The 27,715-nt window shown below is 35.1% G+C and overlaps 1 protein-coding gene across 2 annotated transcripts in view; it reads left to right on the top strand.

Annotated features, from left to right (window-relative positions):
• The first annotated feature begins 3,980 nt into the window (after positions 1-3,980).
• The window catches only part of LOC149080068 (uncharacterized), a 29,519-nt gene continuing 5,784 nt past the window's right edge, over positions 3,981-27,715 (top strand). Inside the window, exons 1-11 of one of the 2 annotated variants that reach the window (XM_089239023.1) lie at positions 3,981-4,529; positions 7,396-7,584; positions 9,543-9,731; positions 11,834-11,923; positions 15,110-15,238; positions 16,132-16,305; positions 16,474-16,662; positions 17,540-17,725; positions 19,880-19,933; positions 24,715-24,793; positions 25,208-25,641. In XM_089239023.1, coding sequence (XP_089095149.1) covers positions 4,472-4,529; positions 7,396-7,584; positions 9,543-9,731; positions 11,834-11,923; positions 15,110-15,238; positions 16,132-16,305; positions 16,474-16,662; positions 17,540-17,725; positions 19,880-19,933; positions 24,715-24,793; positions 25,208-25,641 — 1,771 coding nt within the window. In that variant the 5' untranslated portion in view covers positions 3,981-4,471. The remainder of the gene's footprint in view (positions 4,530-7,395; positions 7,585-9,542; positions 9,732-11,833; positions 11,924-15,109; positions 15,239-16,131; positions 16,306-16,473; positions 16,663-17,539; positions 17,726-19,879; positions 19,934-24,714; positions 24,794-25,207; positions 25,642-27,715) is intronic. The other variant, XM_089239022.1, reaches the window with a different exon arrangement.

Genomic DNA, 27,715 nt, shown 5'->3' on the forward strand with positions numbered 1-27,715 from the left:
CTTGCTGAGTGGAGTGATCTTCCCCAAGATCAGATCGATAATTTGATACTCAGCATGCTTAGGCGTTGTACGGACTGTATTTCATCGCATGGGAGACATACAATGTATTAACCATCATACCAACCATGTAATAGTAAGTTTTTGTAAAGGAGATATTTTTTACTATTGCTCCAGGGAGCAAAAATCGTAGTTTTTATGAATGGTATCATACATACACCATCGTTTTTGTTCTTTATCTTTTGTTTAATAAATGGGCTTTATGAATAAGTAACGTTTGTTTTGTTTCTGAACTTTTATTTGCTGGAGCTGGCATTATCCTCAATTTATGGACATGAGTGTAAAACAACACCATAAACGAGAGATCAATCAATTGAAATAGTGAAATAAGCTACTACAAATTAAAATAATCCTCTTCAATGCAGTAGGCTGCGACGGGGCCGTCTCAAGATCATCATGGGCCCCCGGGCCAAGTGATTTTTGCTAAGCCCTACTTCGCAAATTCTCGAAAATTTCAACCAGATCTCATTTTGTGAGGCCCCTTCTTCGCTTGAGGCCTCCGGGCCGTGCCCAGGGGGGCCATGCGTTAAGACGGCACTGGGCTGCGGCTCTTTGCTCTTCGTTTGCTTGTCGTCTGTTACAAAGTGGTTGATCAATGAGGTGAAGCAGTAGCTCCGATACCACACCCATCTGAGCCAGGGTGGCGAGCGTGTTTACAAGGAGATGAAAAAGCCATTATATAGAAAAAGCCCTATATACATATATAGTCCTGCTCCCCAGACCACCCTCCATGTGGACGATCGTGAATCTCGTACACATGGGCTGTTCAGCAACTATGCCCGAAGGTAGAAAACCGAACAGAAACGCATTGCATACATTCATTGCATGCATGCATTTCACATTACATAATTACTATTTTAAGAGGTCCTTACCACACTAAATATAGGTTTGGAATTTCTTTGATTGAAAAATGGAATGGAATTTCATTAATTTTTGAAAAGTGTTCGCGTACCACTCATGATAGGGGTGGATTTATAGGGATGGGGGTCCCCTCCCCCGTAAGCGAAATGCGGTAATTCAAGAAATTTTTGGAACTTCTATATGATAATATTGCAACAAGAAATTAAACAATAAATTCAAGAAAACTTCGACTAAAAAACGGGTAAAACTGGGACATTTTTCAAAAAAGTCGTTATAGAGGGAAAAAAACAGGAAAACGGGACGGCCACGGAACATATGGGGCAAAATGCTGGGCGTGTGGTCACACATGTTTGTGAGGAACCTCAAGATATTAAAATATTCCTCACACACTAAATTTCAAGCAAAAAGACTTTTCTAAGTACACATTATAAAAATCTTTTTAAGCATAAACGAAGTTGATGATTTTTAAAAAGCATTCTCTAAAAAAAGAAAGACAATTTAAAAGTTATTCAGTACATGAGGCAAAACTGAATGCCACTATATTGCTCCCTCTGTTATCACACTGTTATTACATTTCACTTTTTTGCAAAATAGTCAGTTTTTTTTTTCAAACGATGGAAGAGTACTTCTTGATTTTATTCTGGCTTGAATGAAGCCTTCACGACTCTCGGTTGTTGATACAGCAAGAGATGCTTCGGTTACGAGTCGTACGAACCGTTCAACTGTTTGCGTGTGACACGGAAAATTAGGTATAGATGGAAAAGCAGGTTCAGGTAATTTTTGTGGGTTCATTTCCTGATTTTTTATAATAGGTGGTTCAGTTAGTCGCACTTGATCCCTTCAATTAGTTCCGAATAGTGCTAAGTACAAGTAACCTTTCATTTACATCATTAATTAGACAATTGGTTAATTTAATTAATTGTTTCACACAACATAAAAATGAAGTGCCACCAAATTTACACTGTTGTTGACATCTCTTTTATACTCCAATCAGAAAATGCACTCAAGGATTAGAAAAAATTTATTTGTTGATTAATAAAATTTACTTCGATTTTTTATAGTGTACTTAGTGCGCAGAGTGTACTGTGTGTGTAAGGGTGTTTACGCCATTACACGTCTGTGTACTGCATGGAAAGTAGCAATACAATTATTTTAACACTATCAGTGATATTACAAAATATCGATGTTATTAAACGAATTACGAAGAAAAGAAAATCTGGAGACATTTAAAAATATATTGACGTCGATTTTGAACGAGATGTAAAAAAAATATTATAGCCAATTTCAAAATGCCTTGAAAACATATCGCGATTGAGATTTTGCTGTTAAATAATATATTCTTATATTGAGATGAGTTTAAGATTAGAATAAAGGCATTTCCATGCAAGATTTGAAAAAAAAAAAAAACGTTGTAGAGAGATTTATATCTTTGTACCCAGTATAATAAATTATAACGATTTATCACTATGAATAATTTTTCCAATCAGTAAATGTACAGATAACATTTTAAACGAAAAAAATGCTGTCTCTGAATCATGTTACTAAATTAAGTAACGTAATTCACAGAGAATTATTATTCATTATAATGAACAACTGGATAAATTAATAATGAATGAATAATTTCCAATTCTACTAATTTGTCTCCGTTGCTCTCACCTTGATCGAAAAATGTATATATGCGCGTGCGGCCATGTTTATTTTTCCGTAACGCGAGCTTAACGAGTGGTCTCCGGTTCTCGTTAGCTAACGCTTCACGTAGCGATGACGACAACGAAGATTGATTATAGTAACGATGTGAGAAAAATCAACCATTATATCACTGGTGACGTAAATCTATCCCACAATGCACCGCAATCCCCAAACACGTTTGAAACGCGGGCATAACGACATTAGCGTAATAGACCCCTCAATTTCAAATTTCGGTGAATTGAAAGCATATCCACGCCATTACTCTGATCTGCTGTTGAACAAGCATTTTTGCGCTTCTATCTCATTTCCAGAACACGGTGGACAACATATTTAGCATTTCTTGTGTAAGCTGCAGTTGTTTGTTTAATGATTTCATTTTTGTGATGTTTCCATGAGTTATGAAATCATGCAAATTGCTAATTAAGTTATCATTTTGTCCTGACTGGCTATAGTTTCCATTCTGAAAGCAAATTTCCTATGTGTTGGATGAGTATACCATCATTATTTTACATTTTTGAGTGTTTCCCCCCTCCCTCCTTTCACCATACAAAAAATCCTATTGTCTCAGGAATATTCATGCAAATTTTCAAGTCATTCTAACCAGTGGTTCTTATTTTAGTGTTTTAAAATCAGAACTTTAGTTATAATCACCCTTTGTAGAGTAAATCATCGCTAATTAATCTGTTTTAATTATGCTTCATTAAACACATTGTATTCATCTAGCTTTTATCGCAGTTTTTGCAAAATAGGTCCCTAATTAAGCATATTAAAGTAACTGGAGAAAACATGTTTATGATATGGTTAATAACAATATTAAGAGAGAGAATTTTCAAACACGAAATAGTTCCTTGAGTTAAGCTATAACATAATTGAATTGCAAAAGTTGGTTTTTGTTAAAATATATGAAATATTTATAGATTAATTAATATGGGAAGAATGTTAATTACATTAATAAACATTTTATGTAATTAATTATTAGAAGTTTGAATAATTTTTCAGAAATTTTTTTAAAATTATTTTAATAAAATTAAAAATTTATTTGGTTAAAAAAAACCCGTTTTTTACCAACCCTATATTTACGTAATTGGCCCGAACCGTATATACCGGTCTAATTAATCCGTTTGAGTACATAAAATGACAACAGTGCAACAAAATGAAATAGTATAATTATGTACAACAGCAAATAAACACACATGCTTTATAGTAACGATAACGAAAGTGTATAGCTTCTCTTACTCGAGAGAGAGAGAGAGAGAGAGAAAGAGAGAAGATGATGCAAAAGTGGTTTAACGCCAGAGTGCTTTCACAGCGTTAACGTTTTGGAAAACCTCCAATGGAAGCAGAAAAGGGAGTAAAGATGGTCTGAAGTTTTTATTTAGGGATGCAGTGAAAGTGTGTTCGCTTTCTCCAGAAACACGCTCACGCTTCCAGAAGGAATCTTCATCGAGGAATTCATGACGACCTCAAACGTAAAGAGCAATAGAAGCTTTTATTCTAATATTTTCAAGAGCTTTCATAAACCGGCAACATTCCAATCTCCTTGAAATTGTGGTAAAACTTGTAAAATTTGGCTGTGCGGTGGGATTCCTCTTAAACCAAACTCGTCAGCTGTGCTAAATTTAAACTCATCTATTCTTGAAGCGAACGAATTTCATACTACTTGGTGAAATAATAGGTTTCGATCGAATCTCTCATTTGATAGGCACATTTTGAAATTATCCCCATTATTTTCGAATCGTTGACTTGGATGTTCATCAAGTTAAAAACTAAGATTTTGTGAATATCTACTCACATGTTTCTATTTGGGTCAGTTCTATACTGTTAATATTTGGTGTTTTGTTCGTGAATCAACTCAGAAAAAGAAATGGTGATCATGACGTTAGCCCGTTTGTCACTTCTTCTCCTTCTTCAGCACTCAAAAGGTAAGAAATTTAGACATTTTCATAAAAATCATAAACATTTAGTTTGGCTACGAATCTTAGTGTTTCATGTGGTTTTTTTGGTTTACTTAAATATCAATGAAGGAAATAGTCTATTTTAATTCTCGATTTACAGAAAATTTTCAAATTACAATAATGATCTTTTCAGCGTTATTACAAAAAAGTTTTTTTTTTTTATCATGTACTGTACAATGATAAATACAAAGACCACACTGCATGTATAAGTATAATGTTTCTTCATTACTCATATACAGATATGTTATATCATTTATTTGTAATAAATGATTTATAAAAGATATTAACATATCTTCGCAACTTCAATATGACTGCAGGCATTTGCAAATTTTTTTTAATTTGGAGGTTTCATTTTTTAACTCACTTTTGCAAAAACAGTTGAACGTATGCAATATTACGTACAAACTATCTTAGTTAAACCATTGATAAGCTCTTAAAAAATTCAATGCATTTAACTTTTTTTGATAAGTAATAAAAAATGTAAACTTAATTTTGTCCGCTCAATAATGAATAAAAGTAATTTCCCAGCACTATATATCAACGACGCTTGACGGAAGTGCCCCAAAAATATGTGCAGCATGATGCTGCAACCTGGCATTATTTCTGCGTAATCAAGTGATGTGTCTATCCAGGGCTTGCACTGTTCAGAGCCAACACCATCTATAGCAGAAGCCATATAGAGGCGTGAAGCTCGTGACGTCATTGAAGTCATCTCACCTATAGTCATTGGATATACTACAAAAAAGAGTAACATGACGCATACGTAGGCTTGCTATATCCAATGGCTATAGGTGAGATGACCTTCTTCAGTGACGTCACGAACTTCACGTGGAAGCCTTCTGCTATAGATGGTGTTGTCAGAGCCCGCTCAAGTCTTCATCAAGCACTAACTGCAGCGCTTCATAGGTCAATGTTTTTTTCGTGATGATGAAGATTAATTAAAAAAAAGCCATGTGTGTGTGTGTGAAATAATTTGCATATTCGATTCCAATGTTCAGCATTTCACACTGCAAAAGAACATATCTTAATCAAAAGATATACCATCGCAATATAATGAACAGATCATATGATTAAATTTCTCTTCAAATAATCATGATTGGGCTAGGGCAGTGGTTCAAACTTTTTTCAACCGCGGCTCCCTTGCCTAATTCATGGTTCTTCGGTGGCTCCCCAGGATATTTTGGTAGATATTTCCCCCCATATAAAAGAACCATTTTAATGCATAAATAGGCACGCACAAAATCAGTATCTCCTGCTCACTGCGACTCCCCTCAAAAAGGTTGGCCGACGAACACTTTGAGAAACACTTGGACGAGGGAAAAAATACCCATTTGATAAATTTGATTACAAGTGAAAATTCCGGCCGTATGAAGAAGATTAATCAATGACATTTTATAAAATGTATCTAGTACTCAGTATTTTATATATTAATTAATCTGTTGAGTTTGGTTATTGATTCGCGAGGAGGTTTAAGAACATCATCATCAAAAATCGGTACATAATTTACCGGTTTGAGCGTAAATTTCACTTCGGCAAGAAAGGTGCAAGTGTGTGTCGATCTCCCACGGATGCACTCAATGAAGCTAATTTTAGTTACCTTATTTTTCTCTTGGAATATTTAACCTACATTCCCTATATCCTTGGCAAATAGAAGACGACAGCATTCAGCCTAGTTTTTCCTCCCTCTTCTAGTGTCTCGCGTTTATGGATTCTAGCAGGTCGTGGACCTTCATTTCCATGTGTTTTCTCTAACATTGTCATCTCTCTCTCCGCTTCGTTTTTCGTTGCTTTGAGCACATATTTCATAAAAATTCCTTCCGAAATAAATTTTATTAAAAACAAGTGTGTGAAGGTAGTGTAAGAATAATTACACATTGACGATAATAATTGCTTTATTGACGATAAGTCGTCATTCACACGTTATCGAAAAATTATGACGGTTTAAGCGGAGTGACGGCGAAGTATAGTCAGTTTCAATGTGCAATATTGTGAAAATCATATAAATTCAAGTTTTTAAATGGCATGAAGTTTCTTTAAATGACGTAATTTTTATTTGAGGATCAACACTTGAAAAAATAAAAACATTAACCTTTTATACAGTTAACATTAAATTTTTATACAGTTATAACTTTTTATACCCAATTAAAAAGTTTTATGACTAAAATTTTTATGATTAAAAGTTTTATTAAAAATGAACAAAGCGAAACATAAGTGACCCGCAGTGCAGTTCCGCATTACTTGGGTAATCCGTGACATATTTCAGATCACTTAAGTGGCTCATTTACAGATGACTCAAGCTGCCTGCAGCACATTTCCAGATCATTTAAGTGACACGTTGCATATTTACGGATCACTTAATTGGCTCGCAACACATTACAAAAGATCACTTAATTGGCCGCAGCACATTCCCAGATCATTATATACCCATGGCATATTTAAAGATCACCGCGGCACAGTTTCAGTGCACTTAAGCGGCCTGCAGCACATTTTCAGATCAGTCAAGTGTCCCACGGCACATTCACAAATCACTCAAGTGAATCACTGCACAGACCCAGGTCTCTCAAGCGTTTTCTAGATCACTTAAGTAACCTTCTATGCTGTTCGAAACCACTCAAATGTCCCACGACACGCTTTAAAATCGATGAAGTGACCCGCGACACGTTTTCAAAATAATAAAGTGTCCGGCTCTCTCCTAAAGGTTGAACACCCTTGCGTTAAATAATTTTTTTCATATTTTCTGTCACAATTGATCAAATATATGAAAGTTCAATTTGATAAATATATTATGTAAATTAATTTTATCATTTTTTTATGGAAAATAATTTGTGTCTAGCATCAGGATCGGAACACGAATGTGGGTTTCCGGGAACACCGGCTTTTGGCTTCGTCAATCCCGATGCAGATGCATACGAGGAAGGAGATGTTGTGACATATGCTTGTCGAGTTGGATATATCTTACTTGGTAATCCTATACGGCGATGTAGAGAAGATGGTACGTGGTCAGGTGAAGTGCCAATATGCGGTAAGAGGTGTTTGTTATTTCTTTAATTGCGACTAATTTAAATTTTCTTAAATGTCTATAACTCTGCACATCTGTTTACCAGGAGCCGTTTAAATTTAAGAGAGGGTGCAGAGGGTGCTGTGCATCCGGGCGGAAGATTGAAAAAAGAGGCAGCTTAGGCTTTAGTTAGACACCAAAAATTTTTAAAATTTCCAATAGTAAAAGCTCACATAACACAACGCTTTTGAGCCATACTTTGACGGTGAAGATGTTAAGAAAACTTTTAGGGGAACAGACAATACCTGGAACCTTAATAGCAGAAACAAAAATGTACTCTGTTATAAGTGGTGGAGGTGGGTAAGAGTGTATTTTAGTATTCGTAGCTCTGGAGCATCGGAGAAATGAATTTGAAATAAATTTCTCAATAAAAGTTGCCTAGTTATACTTCCTCTTTAAGTGATGAGTGTAAGTAATGATCATCGCCCCACAAGAGCGTGGCTGATAGGGCTCCAGCCAGGGATGATTCTCGTCATTTTTTTGTTTTTCCGCGATATGAAATCACTATAGAGGGGCCCGCCAAATGTCCCAGCCAAGGGGGCTCTGCTGTAGGTTGTGTGTGTGTGGGGGGGGGGACATGGCAATGATGGCTCATCAATAAGAGCTGTAATGTGGATCAAGTTATCTGGCATAATTATACGATAAAACTATCCTGAACCGACATGCGGAGCGGTTACTTTCAAAGGGGACGTATGGTCACGGACATTTTGTTGGTTAAACAATTGTGTGTGGCTTCGTATTAAAAAAAAATCAGGTTTGTACCCCAGGGTCACATACCTCTCTCTAGGCTAAAGCTCTCTTAATCACCTGCCATTGTCGTGCGACACATGCTTTTTGCACCCGGGCGGCAAGTAAGCTTGAGCCGCCCATGCTGTTTACTATGATACTAGTAGTTCAATTTTATCAGGTGAAATAGCGCTTTTAACCCTATATAAATTCTTGTATTTGTGAATTTCTATTTGAATGGTGTTTTGCGCTGATAAAATATTTTCCATTTGTATCACTTCCATTAGATTATTAGTTTTCATCAGACAGCACCATTTTAGTATATAACTTCACTGGTTACGAATCCGGATATCTGACGAATAATCGGACTTGATTATATTTATGAAAGTATAAGGCTTTGAAACTTAGACGTACAAATCTATGATTTAATTTTAATAAAAAATAAAATAATAAATATAACATGCATATATAGAATCAAACAGATAAGCAATATTTTACAGATTTGTTATCAGTTTTTATTTTAATTTACGATTATTGTATATGTTACGGTAAATGTGATAAATCGGTTATATATTATGCATAATCATTATCATTTCGGTAAGCGTGATAAATATCATTGCATTGATCATTTTTACCAGTGATTATGGATAATTCCCAAAAATGAAGTTGATAAGTTTAATAAATCATTTGATTTATCAACTTATAATTTTTTTGTGTGCTTCACGGATTTTGATATAAAAATTAAATTATTTAAAAATGAGTGTGTGAAGAAGATAAAAATAAAATAAATTTTTTTATATGAGTGATTTTAATGTTAGTTCTCTTCAAATTTATCAACATGTGCAAACACAACCAAAATTACCAAACGAATTCGTCCTCCCAGATCCTAGACTGAAGTTGATGTATAATGTACGGAAAATTTAAATAATTCACTGACGATTCATCATATTTACTAACAATAGTTTGGGATTATACATAATCACCGGTAAATGTGATAAATTTGTAATGTTTATGACACTTACAAAATGGTCGGTGATTAAACATAATCACCACTGGATTTATCACATTTACCGTAACATATATATAATACGTAAGTTGTATATGTGAATGAATTCTCAGCTCCGGCAAAAGTGTAATATTCATGCTTTTTTCTTCTTCAGATAACACAAAACAACATTAGTTTTTTTTTCTTTCAGATGACAGCATGACAACATTAGGAACTGCATTTTCGACAGCCGCAGTACCGGGCCACCCTCCGCAAATGGCAATTGATAGAGACAAAGATACTTGTACTTATCTATCTCCAAAGAATCCGAGATGGTGGAGGATACATCTTGGAGGAATTCACAAAGTACTTTCAGTCGCTGTAACAATGGCTTCACCTGGTAATTTTATTTTTTCAAATGTAGGTTAAAAGTGTTAAATACTACTTGAAAGCTTTAACTGTTGGAAGAAACGTTTCGATCTCTTTTTACTGTATTATTATTGTGCGTAATACTAATACAGTAAAAGAGATCGAACCGTATTGTCAGAAAACCAGCATAGGTTTAGGAAGAGAAAGTCAACCAACCTCCTTTGCTTCTATGATCACGTGACTAAGGCTTTGGAAAATGGAAAAAACGTAGATCTTGATTTCTAGAAGGCATTCGATCGGGTCCAACTTGTAAACTCTTGAAGCGTTTTTACATGAGATTGGAATTGGAGGGCAACTTGTTGAATTGGATAGAATCGTGGTTGAGATCTAGGTTAAAACGAGTTATGGTGAACGGGGAATTTTCTGATTGGACAGGTGTCAAAAAGTAAAGTCCTTCAAGGAAGTGTCTTTGGCCACATACTTTTTTCACTTTTTATCGACAAACTCGATCAGGGTATCGATGGGATTGTTAGCAAATTCGCAGATGACGTAAAGCTAATGGGGTAATCGGGAATCAAAGTGATAGAGAGTTGCTCCAGACCATCTTAAACAGGATTGCAGCATGGGCTAATGAATGGAGCATGACGTTTAGCGTTGACAAGTGCATGGTCGCTCATTTTGGTTGGAACAACCCATGTTTCATTTACGAGTTGAATGGTATCACTATCCCGGATGCAATTAGAGTTACCGATTTAGGAATTCTCATTGACGAGTGGCTTTGGTTTTTTGAACATTATTCAGTGGTGGTCAAAGAAATCGAATAGAATGCCCGGTTTCATTTTAAAAAAGGTATCTTCGCGTTCTCCTAAAGTCATTTTTCCCCTTTTCCGAGGTTTAGTTTGTCCCGCACTAGAGTATGCCGTAAGGCAGTTTCCCAAACTTTTTGCTCCATCGCCTTCTTCAGAAACTTTTTCTCTCATCGCCCCCATACTCAAGCGAACCCATAGGATCCTATGTTAATGCAGTAGCTTTTATCGCCCCCTTGGCCCAGTCTATCGCCCACCAGGAGGCGATATTGTCCACTTTCGGAAACACTGCTGTAAGGTTTTGGAGACCATACCTACAGAGGGACGAAGATTTGGTTGAGGGGTTACAGAGAAGAGCTACGAGTGCTCTTGTTGGCACACAAGGCTTGATCTATGAAGAAAGACTTAATTTCTTGAATACTTTTACATTTGAGGAACACAGATGTTGGGGGATATGTTGGAAGTGTTCAAAATTTTCAATGGGATGGATAGGATGGGCCATGAGTTATTAATACACTGTCAATCGACTGCTTTGACAAGGGAACACCAGTATCGTTTAGTAAGGGACAATTCCAGGTTGTGGTGTCGCAGGGGATTTTTCTCTAATGGAGTCAATAAATGGAATAGCTCCCCTCCGGGGGTCGTGAATTCTAACACAATTGACACGTTTATAAAGAAGTATGATAGTGGGGGTAAATCGAGAATCTATCCATACTAATTTAAGACAACCATAATCTTTTTTATCGGCAGTGTATTACATATTACTAATTTTTTTTTTGGTGATACATGCTTTTACATTGAATGTTTTGGTTATATTTAACATCCATATTTTTTATGGGAAAATTTTTTCAGCCACCTCGTTGGGCAGTCTGCCTGTTGTGGCCCTTGTATTTGTATTTTTATATCTGGATATCATAGGCAGGTACAGGAGGAGGGCGGATTGTGCGACCGCCTTACTCATTCGAAGAGCCTGTACCTGCTTATGCTGGACATGATATGATAACTAATCAGTAGAGGGAGAGCGGCAGAAATACAGTGAACCAACTTGAAAATAGCTAAATTTTTTTTTATTTGTACAACCGCATTTCGTTTTCCTAAAAAAATTGATGATTTTGTGCTAGTTTAAATATATGTATATTTATAAAAACTTATGAATTTTTAGTACCATGGTTTATACATAGTTTTATCAACTTTCTTATAATAAATGTTGATTGTGACCTTTATTTTTTTTGACTTCAGAAATTAACAAAATTTGACTTTTAAATTGGTCTCAAATTACGAAAACATTACGGGAAAAACAATCCATTTCTTCATCTTTCAATTGCAGAAAAATTTGTGAAATTCACTGTTTTCGTGATAAAGCTCAATGGACTAAATGCTTCGTACAAGAGATGTGCTTCTTTTACCGGCAAATTTGGTAAGCTTTACTTTAAGTATAATCTAATCATATTAACTTAGTGAATTATATTTTAATTCATATCAAATGAATATTGACGTATCTCTTTTCCTTCTTTTTGAAAAGAAAAAAAACGCAATGTTGATAGTTCTATCGACAGGTCGAAAAACAAACATTCAAAAAAAAGGAATAAACAAGTAATTCTTTTTTCCCTCTCATAAATAATTCTATTTTAAGGTCATCAAGATAGGTTTTCTCATCTCCGCTCAGATTCTGAGAGGAATGAAAAACTACTGTTACTAATTTTAGAAGCGGTGCGTGATTCTGGCATTGGTTCTTGAGAAGCGGGGAATATTTTTGTCAAATTTGACGAATAAGCGTAAACGATAACTCAAGATGAAGAACAAACCGACTGAAACAGGTTGTCTTTTGAAGAGCAGTTGAAATTTTAACATCTCCGTACCAATATATATTTACATTTTATCTACGTCAACGTAGATTTACAAAACTGTTCCAACTCTGATAGGATCTCGTACTTCGCTCTGAATTCCATGAAATGTCAATGATTTTGCTGCACGATCTTCGTTCGGTTCATGATATTCAACAGCGGCCGAGAATCCAAAAAATAGCCCTTAACTGGTGTGGTGGAGTCATTTTGATCCCACGCACTCTTTATCTTGCCACGCCTTGAAAAAGAAATGCATTTGGACCATCTTATTTTCAGTACCTTTCAAACTAGTTGTTTACACGTGTTTGACAAATTTATGATGTTATTTTACTTTTTCTTCCCTCTATATCATTGATCAAAGTTTCCGTGGGGTCAAAATGACTCCACCACACCACTTGCGTGAGTCTTTTTTTTTTTTTTTGTCTAACGGCCGGAATGGTCATACCGAAATGGCGTATCAGAAGAGCGCCAGTTATCTCCATAAGTGCCCGAGTGGCATGGTGGTAAGACGCTCGTCTACCATCGTGAAGGTTGTTGTTAGGGTCCCGGGTTCGAACCCAAGGGAGGATATAGATAAGATATTTTCCCTAACGAACTCGAGGCGACCACCGATAGACAGCGCCTTCACTTCCAACCTATCTCACTAATGGCAGTAAATTGCGATATGGCCAGAGTTGGTGTTTGGTGAAGTAGTAGCTTTCTCCATAACGGTTTCAAACTAATGGTGAAACATCGGATATCCAAAGTGAGCATGAGGAGAGTGTTGTTAGTGAATTTTGAGTAAGATCTGTATGATCAACGTGTCATGGAATTGTTTGCAAGCAGTGTGTTTCTGACTTAGAATAAGACTAATTTTGGTGCTTGTGAAAATACAGTAAATATTATTTTAATTTGTAAATTTTATTTTATGGGTATATTTTAAGCGTATCTGTTAATTTTTTAATCATGAAAATTGCGTTCAAAAAATTTAATATATAATTTTTAAACAATTCAAAAGTCATGTATCCCTCCAGTTCTTTCGAATGTTTGTCATACTAAAAGACCATTTTTGAGAAAATAATTAAAGAAATTTGAAAAATTATTCAATGCATTAATTGATTGGTGAATGAAATCATGTAAAAAACTCATTTCTTTCATGAAAATTTCTTTTGTTTATTTTTAAATTTCATTAATACTTGCTGGGGTCAAAATGCCACCACGACGCCAGTTACACATAGAATTTCCGCAACGCCAGTTAAGGGTTGACTATCGTAACTTGCGTAGGATGAGCCTATGCACAGGTCCCAAACGGAATCTTCCAGGCAGTTCAGGCACCGAAAAGTCTCTCAGAGGACATAGAGTGCGGTCGGACCCGAAGATAGTCATCATCGTGGAACCCCTTCACTTATAGGACTTCGGCCTTCTCGTCCCCACGGACATCGCGTAATTGAAGAGCCGGGCCACGTCGTAGCAGACTCTCGTCACGGTGGGCCTTTTTCTCAACGGGGATATCGACATCGATCAAATAGCCCCAATCACTTAGTGGAAGAGTATGATCTCGCCATTGAAGACCACGTACTAGGAGGAGACGATCTCGTCCTTTTCCATAGTTGACTTCGCGGGTACTTGGTTAGAACGTATACAATTTTCTATTCATGCATATCGTATGGAACTTTACTAAAAAATCTTTACTACAAAATTTGGGGGGGGGGGGCTTTCTGATGATAATTAATACCGAGTGTTGGAAAATTTCTAAAAGAACAACTCTTTTGTGAAGTTCTCATTGCCCAAAATTTTCAAGTTTTACAGATTATGGGCTCTGAAATTCACTGAACTTACTTCTATGTTAAAATAGGCATTTATGGCACGAAAATTTCAAAAAGGAAATTTTTTTTTGAAAACAGGCAAAAAAAGGCATTTATGGCATTTTGCTTGAACTTCCGGGCTCTAGTAAGAACCATTATTTTTGACTTTGCCTCCTTGAATTTTAAATCCAGGGGTCTTTGTTCCCCCTATCTGTCTACTTTTAATTAGTTAAAAGCAGCGGTTCTTAATCAGGAGCCCTCGGAGAGACTTCAGGAGGTCAGTTAGCTTGTATGAGAAAACAATTAACTCATTGTTTCGCATTGCTATTCACAGAATACTAATTTTTAAAGGAGTTCATGGCCTTCATTTTTTTTTTCATTTTATTGGCACGGGGGTACGTGGACTTCATCTTACTGGCTCAAATTTTCCGTGGAACACAAGAACCCTTAGTCTAATCCCTTCCACTGAAAGAGAAAAATAAAACAAGGAAGTCATTAACAAATTGTTTAAAATTAAAAATTTGAACTGATATAAAAAAAATAGAGTTCGGAAGGTTCCAAGCCTTCATAGAAAAACTCAAATTGCCCCCTTGTGGGGCATGGGCCCCCCCGTTGGGAATCACCGCGTTAGCCGAAAAACAATGTATTTTCTGTGATATAAATTTACAGTAGACTCACTTGCTAATCCAGCACATATCAGACCAGGGTGTGCCGAATTATCGAAATCGCCGGATTACTGGAAGTCAATTGAAAAAGCCTATTTAAATGATGAAAACTTTTGCGCACAGACATACAGTGACATGCTTTCTTCTATGCGTGAAGAAAACCCGCTTAAAAACCCCGGATGGGCCAAATTAACGCACGGCCGGATTATCGAGAGTCTACTATATATTTTTTTTTCAAACCATAAAATATTCATTCTTTATTTTCATCAATCGCTAAATGCCAGTATAAAATGTTAATTTTAAATTTTAGGAACCCACACGATACTCCTAATTTGTGCGGAAGGAAAAGGTATAGAAGGAGAACAAGTTCATATAGAGGACCACATGAAAACAGATGGCTTATTTGATATATGCGAAGTAGAAGTTCAAGTTGAAAAAGGTATCTGTTTGCATGTATAATAGAACATTTAATTGGAGATAGATAAGAAAAAAATTGAAATTTTGTCAGTATTATTTTGGCGCATTAATTCAATGCCGTTAATATTAACATTTTAAATATACAATATCTTCATTGATATCAAAACATTGTACACACATTCAGTGTTATCCGAAAAAAATAATTTTGAAGAATAACTTTACTCCTCTCCAAAATGTTAGGGGGTAGTTTTTAAAAAGAGAGATACGGTTCTTTTTATCAGTGAGAAACACTCGAATAAAAAAATTACCAAATATTTGAAGAAGTATTTTCAATCTTCTTAATGAAATTTAGAGGAGTAAAATTGAATTTTGATGCGTGAATCTCGCATCTACATGCGTATTGGCGAATACTGTACGTATTGCTATATCATCCCCCTTATGCTAGAGAGACATAAATGTGCAAAGTTTCACTTTTGAATTTATCCGTTGGTTGGATCACTTATTTTGCTATCTAAGTTTTGCCAGAAACGCAAATGTGTATCCCCTATTGAAACACATTTTACAAAACATTTTAGGAAAACCACTTCCATTGAGTAACATGGGTAGAGTAAACATTCAAACGTCGTTTTCCAAGTTCTTGAAATTTGCACATTTATGTTTCTGGTATATATTGATGGTGTGCTTATATTTTTATTTATTTTTTAAAACATCATTTATGAGAATTACACTTTTCACATACCAATCGAAGTCTAGTAATATAAAGCTAATTTAGACTTTATTAAAGTTAACTAAAATAAGAATCAAGGTGTGTGTGTGAGAAAATAAAATGTTTAACTGATAGGAATAAATTATTGTGTGTGATTCATTCACAAACACATATATCCCCCCTCTCTTTTAATATCTCATTTAATACAGCAGAAAAAGGATATAAATGTGGAAGACCTGATCGAAAACTACATTCAATTACATTTGATCCTGAAAATGGTGAAGTGGATTATGGTTGCAAAACTGGGTATGAACTTAAAGGAAGACGAACGAGACGATGTTTGGACACAGGGCAATATGATGGTGAAGCACCTTTATGTGAAGGTGATATTGAATTCTAATAATTTCAATACCACTTTTTTAATTAAAAAAACTTTTATTAAGCTTTCTAAATTTAAATGAACAGAAAGATATTAAATTATATTATTATTATTATTAAATCATTTGTATAATTTAGAAGTTTAATAACTCCTTTCTCTATACTGTTTACAGCTATAATCTGTGAAAGTTTGCCTCCACTGGTAAATGGGCAAATGAAACTGAGGTTAGTTAATGGCGATTCTCCTTTAGAGGGCACGATAGCAAATTATAAATGCAACGAAGGTTACAGACTAATTGGTGATTTTAGTAGAATATGCTTGAAGGATGGAAGTTGGGGTGGCAAAGAGCCCCATTGTGAAGGTAAGAGTATTTAAAATGAGCTAATAACATTTATCAAGTGCTTAATCGGTCATTCTGATTCCAACGTACATATGCAGATAAAATTCTAAGAAATTAAAAGTTATAATTTCTAAATTTAGAAACTCATACGATACTCTTAATGTGTGCTAAGGATTAAAGCAAAAAAAGAATAAGTTCAAGAGGCGTCCAGTAAATATTTGGACTGATTTAATTTCTTAACAACTATAAGAAATAAATGGAAACTATATGGTACTCGATAACTATTTTTTGACGTAGTTTCTCGCCATTGAAACGCATTTTTTTTTCATTCCGTGTATGAGCTTCTTTATTCCGTATGCGTAGAATTCAGTTGGTTTGTCCCTGAACCATCAGAGAACTGCTTAAATGATTAATCACATGCACTGTAGGGGAAGCAGTTATTGACCAGTGTGCAACTGATTAGACACAGCTTCAGTTTTCGTAGCCGTATAAGATCTCATGTTCGTTATTGTGTTGCAGAAAGACACTTTTACAGGACAACTCTGTAAGTTTCTTGGGATATTCTTTATTGATCAAAAGAAGGTGCAATTTGCAACTTCCACCATCCAGGGCCATCTGAATAGCATCATGGGCCCCACACCTCTGACACAATTGATGTTAATTACTACTCAAAGTCACCTGAGGATCTCGGACCGTGCCCGGGTGAGCCCATGTATTAAGATGCCCTTCCACCACCTTTTGTTTGGACTATTCAGACTGTGCCCGGGCATTCTATATGCATACTGACGCATCTCAAAGCATATTTGATTTACCTCATAATGTTCTGCATTTCAATTTTGAAAACTTCAAAATTGTCCGTTCAACGAAAGAGAAATATTTGAATAATTTTCTTTTAAAGCTGTTCGTTGTAATGTACCAGATGGAAAGGAATTGGGTGGCATCTATCGTTTGGTGAATAAAACAACCCGAATGGGAAGTATGGCTATACTCAAGTGTCGAAAAGGCAAAATGGAAGGAGATGACCCATATATCATATGCTCTGAAGAAGGTGAATGGACAGAATCGCATGCTCGCTGCCTTATACGTACGTATGTACACTTAGATTCGTGTTCCATGCATTCATTACCACTGGCATGCAGTTTTAACTTACTATGCAAACATAAGCGATTCACGTTGGATAACTTTTTGATTCTAATTATTACTAACTTCTACAAAATTGTGTTTCACAACATTGAAAATATTTTTGTTTTCAAAGTAATTAAAATATCGCTCATCGAAGTCCATTTTCTTACGCACGTTTAAAATATGTTACGCTTGATTCTCTTACTTACGAAGGTAAATAACCCAAAAATTACTTGAAAGTGTAACATTTTAAATATTCAAGTTAAATTTCTTAATTCATTATTTCAGTCGACACTGATTTTTTTTCTTCATGAGAAAATTTGCCTTTTAGTGGGATTTGCATTAAATGACTAAACTGTGAACTTTCGGTCACCTTGCCGGTAGGTTCAACATGAGTCTAGAACGTACACTGAAATTGTACATTTGATTCTTTCATGTGCATTCGTGAAACTGATGAAAAACAGATCATATGAATATATGCATTCTTTTCATGAAAACTAATTTTGAAGTGCGAAAAAAATAATCTGAGGTAATGATTATATAACATTTCACTTTCAGCTTCAAAACAACATCATACCTCTGCAACTTAGACGTAAAAGCTTAAAATTTAAAATATTTAAAAATTTCAAATTTCATATCAATGTGAGTGCAGCATACTTATGAAATTGTTTTCTTGCTGGTTTTTTTTAAGAACAAAAGATGATGATCAACGATGATGAACTGGATAAAATCTGTCCTTATCGAATTGAAGTAATTACTGCTCTCCCTCTAACTTCGTGGATCGATTAAACGCTTTAAAGTAGCAGTTAAGTAGGGAAGACCAATCAATTACTACCTACTCTATAAATAACAATATGCGTGTCCGATTTGAATTTATTACACATACAGGATCAGTGGTTTATTTTCCTCGTCCCCCGTTTCTATGGTGTTAACAGAATGTTATTTGGGCCGCGGAAGAATAAGGCATAATATTATCTTTACAAAAGAACTATAAGTATTCAAACAATAGAAGATTATCAACAGATAAAGTCTATAAATTGTATGGCTAGCAAGGAATAAAACGATATTCTTTTGATATTTCACACTTAATTTTATCACTAACCATTTCATCTACATTTAACATATTTTTTGTGTGGCTCAGAATTAGTTCTCAAGAACCATAACTTTATGCCACGTGTAAATTTTTAAGTGAGGGAATACTAAGATGATCAAAGAAATTCTTAGAATACTGAAAGGGTAATCATCTATTCTCTGCTGACCTTAGATTTATCCTTCACGTATAGCATGCGCTTAGAGCATCTATTAATCATCTCTAAACACCAGTTGAGATTTTCCTGAATTTTTTCTCTTAATAATGATGTTAAAAATAATGCTATGTTTTTGATACACACATAATGCGTTTACTCGATTTTTCGCTAATCTTTGAAGAATATGTCCAGTTATTTTGAAAATGCTTTTTTTTTGTTGAATATGAATTGTAGTTGAAACTTTTTGGCTGAATTCAGAAAATAATGTCATCAATTTCAGTTTGTTTTAAAAACTATTATTAATTTACTAGTTCATTAATTCGAATGGTACTGGTTCATAATACCATACAGAACTACTACGTCTTCGTAGGACTGGGATTGCGAGAAATTCAGGTTACGACCAAAAAATATTTGATAGAATAGCTCCGACTAGCGAACAAATATTCGACTCATGAGCCCATAACGCACGGCAAAAGATTGTCATTTTTACATAAGGAAGCTGAGCACTTTAAATAAGTCAAAATCAACAGTGATGTTAGAATGCATTGTGTACAGTGTCATTCATTCATTCCTTATTGTGCACATATCATTCATCTTTTAAGCGATACGGCTTTCATTGGACTTATAATAAATTGTACTGCGCGATGTGCTAATTCATTTTTATACGAGAATTAATATTTTGGAACGAACTAATAGAATCACCTTTATTTTATATGGGGAAATTTGCTTGAACATACAAGTTTTCCGGGACGAATTAATTTCGTTAGTTGAGATACTGTATTTCTTCGTCCCTTGAATATTAATTTTTTTGGTCTTTACTATGTATAAATATGTGACTTTGTTTTTTTTATCTGTTCGCTTGATTTCAGCTGCAAAGTCTATGGTAGCATCATCTGAGGGACCACGGATTGTAAATAAAGCAGGTAAATTTCAGTTTTTATTCATAAAATAGCTCAATTAGTAATGATTTCCAAATTATGTCCTCGCATAGAATTTATAATGAAAAAATCATAGAGCTTCCCATATCCTACAATTTTAAAGAATGATATGGTTATAGTAACATTATATTCTGCTGAACATTTCGTTCAACGTATGGTCAACATACGTAACGGAATAACGGTATTGGCATAAACAAGTTGTAGTGGTTTTATTTTGAGAAATATGAAAAATTATTTTACTGAAAACAAATTTAAAAAAATGGTTTTTACAATAAAAGACTTTTACGAAGCATGGACTTTGATATTGTACGTTATTTGTAGTAAAATTTTCAACCAATTCTAGAAAGCGTTTATAATTTTACTATCACAATCAATCTGCGCTTTACATAGGTTGACTTCGTACAAAATCCTCATAGAGTGTTCATCCACAGAGTCATAAGAGTAAACTGCGTTTTTTTCTCAGTCAACTGAATAGAAAGATTGGCTATGTGATAATTCTGCAAAAACTTCTGTTTCCATAGCAACTAAGATGAATATAATGCGAATTTCGATAAGATCCACCTAGATATATAATAGTGAAATATTTAGTGAAATTCTTTATTGCCAAACATAAGATCACTCCATCAAAAATATACAACTGTCCTGATCAAGGGTATGTATGCCCTCACAGTAAATTTTATGTGCGATTCTCATTTTGGATATATTCATGACAAAAAACAACACTTCATAGGGTTCCGTCGCTCCAGCTAAATACAATAAAACCTCCCTATTGTTTTAAAACCTCCCTAAAACGATAATACAGCGATATTTTTTCAAATCTTGTTTGGAATTGCCTATAGCCTAATGTTGCACTCCTCCTGGTAATCTTTGCTACAATAAATCTTTCTATAACGGTATCTTTTGAAGAGATTTTGAAACTGCTCTATAACAATATATTTTTTAAATCTAACACACACACACATCAGTGTTTTGCAATCACTTAATGACCAAGAGTGTTGTTGAAGAAGATGGTACTGATGAAATTGCTGGGGTTCAGATATGTTGATTCATTTGATGAAATGTTGTGTGTGTGTTCGATATAACGATATTCTGTGGATCAGGAAAACATATCGTTGAAGGGGATTATCTTTATATCGAGAGGCAACATTATCATCAAGTGACATTAAATTTATGCTGCTTTTAATTGATTAGATGATAAACAAAATTAATTTGGGTCTATTGCCCCTGCAAAGAGGTTTATCATGATACACTTTGATGTATCACACAAAAAGTAGCAACACCGAAAAACTTCATCAACACTTTCGGTGATCAAGTGGTGTCAAATACCGATATTATTAGACGTCCTCGGAAAAACGAAAATTTTGTGACAAGTTTAAAAATATATTGAAGGCTATTTCAAGCAAAATATATATAAAACAATAGCTTTGTAGCTGTTTCAAAATCTCCTCAAAAAATATTGTTATAGAAGGGTAAAAGATATTGTTGTATATCGAGAGGAGTTTAACATTAGACTATAAGGAAATCCCAAACAAGATTTGAAAAAATCGTTGTAGAGGAATTTATCGTTATATCGAGTATCGTCGTAGCGAGGTTTCACTGTATATTGCTTTAATTGTCAAGGAAAAATAAAACTGATACGTATAAAGCGATGTTATTTAATGTTAATTAATTTTCTTATTTGCTGTGAACCAAGGTATTATGTGATCAGCAAATCATAATTTTTACTGAAAATATTCATGTCATATATATATATAGAACAGGGGCGTCGGAAGTGTTTTTAACCTGTGGGTGCTCGTCTTTAGTTTTGTATAGGAAATTTTTATTTCTGAAACAATTCTGAAAGTGCTCGGGCCTATGTCACAAAGAGCACCCACAGCAGTCCCGGTTCCGACGCCACTGTCGTAGAGAGAACACAATACAGTAGAGAACACAAATGTGATTTGCATTTTCAATTCTGTCTGGCAATTTCAGTTGAAAATAAAGTGGCAAAAGGCTGCCAGTATCGGATAATTAGTAGGATAAAGGGACTTCGATGTTTCTAAGTAAAGTGTTGCCACTTCCCAATATCTATTTTAGTCGGTTTTTCCTCAACTCACGGCACGCGGTGATAAATTTCACAAGCACGATGTTCTAGCGGACGAGCTCGAGACTAAAATAGCACCTGGTTTTTTGGCAACACTTCGAATGCTACAGTAAGACAAAGACAGTAATCACAATACAAGAAATTTTCTGTCTTCAAATCCAACACAGCCTCTAAACAACCAAGAGGCTTTCCTTTCAAATAAACTTGGTTGGAAATCGTAAAGGTAAATTTTTCAAAATTGTTTATCGCTGTATTTATCTCATTCTGCTTGAAATTTACCATTTTTCTATTGATATCGTGTTATGACTTCATATTCCCGCAAATGCTTGTAAAATACCGCGATATTTTACAAGCCTTGTTATTTTAATTGTTATTTTAAACTTACTTGTGTTATATTTGTGATTTTAAAACACCTATGATTCCGACATGGCAAATAATGTCACTTGATGTGAAGTATCACTTCGATATTTTTTATTGAGTGATTTTTGTATATTCGATACGTGACTGTACTGTGTTTGTTCTGGGAACTGCATTTGAGAAATAGGAACTGAATTTCAAATACAGATATGTGTATATTTTATTTAAAAAAAAAAGATTACGTGATTATATAGTGCATGTAATAGAAAATTTCATACTGTGTGTGTGTGGGAAATCTATACTCATGAACAAAATTAAAGATATCTATACTCATGTGCAAGAATTAGTAATATTTATGCATATTTGTAAGAATTGGGGATATTGGTGGTTATAAAAAAAATGGTGATCTGCAATAATCATTCATGACCAAAAGCGAAGGTTCAATACTTCCCCGAATTAACTGGCGAAAGTTCATTACGTAAAACCTGTGAGGACAACTAACGTGTCTAGTATGCACAAGTCTTGAAATGTATATGTTACAACCAAAACCTGAAATTGGAAAATTTTGTTAAATATTGACCCGACCAATGTACAAATTTCGGACATTGGCCGGCCATTTCGCGAAGTGACTGGTGATGCCTGGCTAAAGTCCGATAACAAAAGACATGATTCGGGATCATCGTAAAGTTGTCGTATTTTTTGTGATAAATATCTACATGTTAGTTATGGAAGCTCATCAAACTGCAGTCACGATGCGGTAATCATTTTTTTTTCTCCAAAACTTGGCAGAAAAACTATATATTTTTATAATTCTTTTTACTGTTTTTCTCCCCTCAAATTTAACTTTTTTCTCTCGTAACATGGAGCTAATTCAATACAGCTGCTATACATAGACATGTATCACACGTTGGCGATTAAAAAAATAGATTTGGCTCCTATCTGGCCGTCTTACATCAACACATCGAGCTTTGTCCAGGGACCTCCAGCCACTCCACGAAATGGCCGGCCCCGTCGCAAATTGGCCGCACTTTGAGCTTTGGCAGTGAATATAAATCAAGGTGTGGAGCTGTAGGAGAAAATGGGTGAGAAGCGTTTCGTTCGATGATTCAAAAATGTTTAAGGCCGGGATTACACTATCAAAGTCTCATAAAAGCCCTTTTATAAAACATGAAAAATTCAACCGATAAGCTTATCGGTTGCATTTACTCGAATGTTACCTATGAGCTTTATTGGGTGGATTTTTAAGTTTTATAAGAGGGATTTTATAAAACTTTTATAGTGTAATACCGGCCTAAGACATTAAATCAGTGGTTCTCAAACATTTATCACTCGCGGTTCCCTTGCCCTATTCATGGTTAATATGCGGCTCCCCAAAATAGTTTAGTAGATATTTTCACTTATAAAATAACCACTTCAAAGCACAAAAATAGGCACACAAATCAATATCTCTAGCTCACCGTAACGCCCCTAAGAGTAGCGACGCACACTTTGAGAAACACTACATTAAATGTTTTCATACAATACGGCTGACAGAGGACCCGTATGAATTATTTATTTTGTAGCAAGGTTAATGGCTGTCTGGAATGTGAACGAACATCGTAATTTAGTATGTAATCATTTTATTTTACACTTATTGCGCATGCTAAGACACTGTGTTACATATATTAAATAATCACGTCAGCATACTGAACACTTTTATTACCCCTAAAACCACAAAACCACGTCATATCGAAACACGCGTAGTAATATCTGTAGAAATGCTTGAATTATTGATAGTCTATAAATTTCAGTTTCCAAACAAACCAAAACCAACCTGAAATATAAAAAAAATCTGATTTTTTTTTATGGTTCAAATTATCATTTTATCAACAGCAAACCTTTGATTACGGCTTTTGTCAAAAACGCTCGTTGTCAAAAAAAAAATCATGACCCAAGGAATTGGCTCTTTACTGCGAAATATGAATGCAGTTATGCCCCAACAGATATAAAAATGATTGAAGAAAGTACGTGATTAAATTATGTTTATCCACTATGAGAGTAAGACTGCATCTTTTTTCTGTATAAAGTCCAAAAAAGATGAAAAATCGTCTTGTTAATCTTGATGAACCATTCACAAAGAACTTTTGTATTTTCCATAAGCCTTATTTAGGAAGGAAGATTTAATAAATATTATCTTGCCCACACCGTAATACCGTACAGTACTTCCCATAAAGTCAATTTTACAAACTCATGATTTTGTGTCACGTGTATCTCATTATATATGCTATTTTTTAAATTTCTCAATATATTTTCGACAATAATCAACAATTTATTATTCTTTTTTCAGCTATTATATTCGGCATGGTGGTTGCAGCAGTGATGGTTGCAATTGTGCTGGTGTCTCTGTATGTTGTCATGCAGAGAAGGCGAGTATCTCTTAAAACTTTCAGTTTTCTTACTCTATGGAAGCAAAAAAATACCGGTATTCTTTGCAAAAAATACGGATGACTGGATACGGTGCAAAGATGAATTTTGAAAAAAAATTCACAGGGGAATCGAACCCTTACCATTCTGGGCGAATGAGTTTTCTTTCGAAAATTCATCTCCGCATCGCATCCAGTCAATCTATACTGTATAGTGCATATCAATGGGGGAGAGTGAAATAACCTTTTTCTCAGTATTCGTTGCCTTTTAATATTGTTTTACGTAAAAATTTCTTCCCATAATCTTAATCGATCGTTTAAGAGTTCTTTGTTTTTCACAATATGATTCAAGACCACATTTCGTAGCTTATATAAAAACTTTCATGATGATCAGCTGATATTTTGTCTTAATCTTAGGCGCAATGCAAACAAGCCAGAATTGCCAGCTCGACAAATTGAAATGCCGGAGGCTCCACCAAGACCACCGCCCCGTAGCAAAATGCCTTTCACTTCAGCTTTGATGGACTACATGACAGCAAGAGAATCGAAGCCAGTGAAACCCGAACCCGATGTGGAGAAAAACGAATCACACTGGAAAACCCGAAGCCTTCCCGTTAAATCTGATGATAATCAGTATTCTCAACCAGAGAGTTCTCCAAATAGGGCTACGTCATTAGATCAAGCATTTTATGCAAAGGTGCCAGATGAAAAAGACACGGCTGAAGTGAATTTGGGCGACCAACAAGAGACTGATGCACTTGAAGGTGCTTCTAACGAGCCTAATATTGATGAAAATGCAAACGAAGAACCAGAAACTATTGAAGCTAAAAACGAAAAGGAAGACTCAACTGGTGAGTTTTATTCCTTGAACTCTCTTTGTGTTTTGTTATTCTTTATATATACTTTTTTGTAGCTTTCTCTCTCTCTCTCTCTAGTAAGATTTCTTTCAAATAATCTCCTTATTTTCTACTCATCGCTTTTGGAATAGACAAAAACGACATTTTATTTTATCCCAGTCAACCGAAAGACTCATGATCAGGGAAATTCTTCACGCAACCAGGGACACAACGAATTATCAACCTTACCAAAAAAATCCTTTATGTACATTACTCTAAAATTACAATAGACTCCGGACTATCCGGCCTATTGTGACGGAAGGGCGGGAAGGATAACATAAAAGCCGAATAACCGGAGTTCTATAAATACACTTCTTACACCCTCATACCATCAAGAATATCCTTTTTAAAAAATACCAAAACCCACTCTTATTCATATTTTCGGACCTCGAAGTAGAGGCGAGTACACTTAATAAATGTTTGTTATGTACTTCTGAACTGTTATGGTTTAAAAATTTACTGCAAAAAAAGTCCAAGACTAAAAATATTGCACATATTTCAAAATATACTTTATAATGTCTAACTTAATTGTGCAGGAAACAAAATCATATACACTGTACAGCAGTGTTTTTCAACGGACCCCAGTGTGTGGGACCCTCTTTTATTTATTATTATTGCATGAAGGACATTTAGTGTTGTCAAATTGTAATTTACTACTTTGATTTTTTATGATATGCAATTTATAAAAAACAACACATTTTGGATTTCATTGGTAGACAGCGTGGAAATTGATCTTCGCTACAGGGAGTCTGTGGTGCCTTGACCTAAGGGGTGTCCACTATATCAAAAAGGTTAGGAAACACTGCTGTACAGTGCAAATACACACACTTTCAAAATGAACAAAGCGTATATAAAACGTAGGCTAAATTCTTACAAAATTATTTAAACTCATTTTACTGTTCGTTGATAAATGATTACACAAATTTGAGAAGGTAATATTGTAATTCATTAATGTATTATTATTTTTAAACTAGTACGGAGGCCGGATAGTCGAGAGTCTACTGTGCATTTAAAAATAATCAGGGCTCCACAATATATAGTATGAATGTCAGTGAATTACCAACAGCTATGCATGAAGCTACGGGTTACTTTCCGGCTCAAGACAAAATTCTCACCCGTGCGAGACATCTTTTCGGCTCCCCTCTGGCATACTGTATATGTTACATCGGTAAAAATGACCCAAAAAACCGTAGATTTGTATATGTCATGCGTAATAAAGCAAAAGATATCACGGTAATTCTGTCAAAAAGTTCTTACTTAGAGCTTATAATCCCCAACTACTTGATGTATTAATCCCTTTTCATAGTATATCTGGTGTCTATCTGTCTACTTGTGTTCCCAGATAGATGGAATGCATGAATTTTTTTATTATCATTTATATGAGAAATTATTCTATTCAATACATTCATAATTTTATAGGCAAAACATTTTCTTTCAAATTTTTCTGCAATTATTACTATTTTTTTTACCCGTGATTTTACGCCCCTGCTATAGCAATGCCTCGTGCGGCCGCACAGATCACACAGCCCTAGTACCGACACTAAATAGTTAATACACACCCTAGTTCGAAGTACTAAATACGCAAACATCAGTGTCAACAGCTCACCGCGGTGTCCTTGACAGATGTTGGTGACTCCTCTAGGAGCCACGGCGCACACTTTGAGAAGTACAGGTCCAATCCCATAGAAAAGAGACAATAAATAACCCACAAATTTAAGGTGTTCTTTGTCGGAGACAGACTTGGCATTAATATAATGTCGACGTTTCCGCCGATATTTTGGGCTGTCAAATTACAATAGTCGAATCAAAACCAGCCTCACCCACGGCTTCTTTGCCGTAGTCAACGTTCAGCCACGGTTCCCCAGAGTAGCCCAACAAAATACCACTTCAAAGCAATGAACTGGCGCATATGAATAACGCAAGCTCACCGCGACACCCTTAGGAGCCGCAATGCAAGCTTTGGAGAACCACTGGTATACAAAAAAAACGAGCAGTCAAAACATTCCTGAGTCAAAACAGCACCACGCTA

This window comes from Pholcus phalangioides, unplaced genomic scaffold (assembly GCF_987345545.1).
Source record: "Pholcus phalangioides strain wild (caught in Gottingen) unplaced genomic scaffold, Ppha-v1.0 ptg000011l_1, whole genome shotgun sequence".
Taxonomy (NCBI): domain Eukaryota; kingdom Metazoa; phylum Arthropoda; class Arachnida; order Araneae; family Pholcidae; genus Pholcus; species Pholcus phalangioides.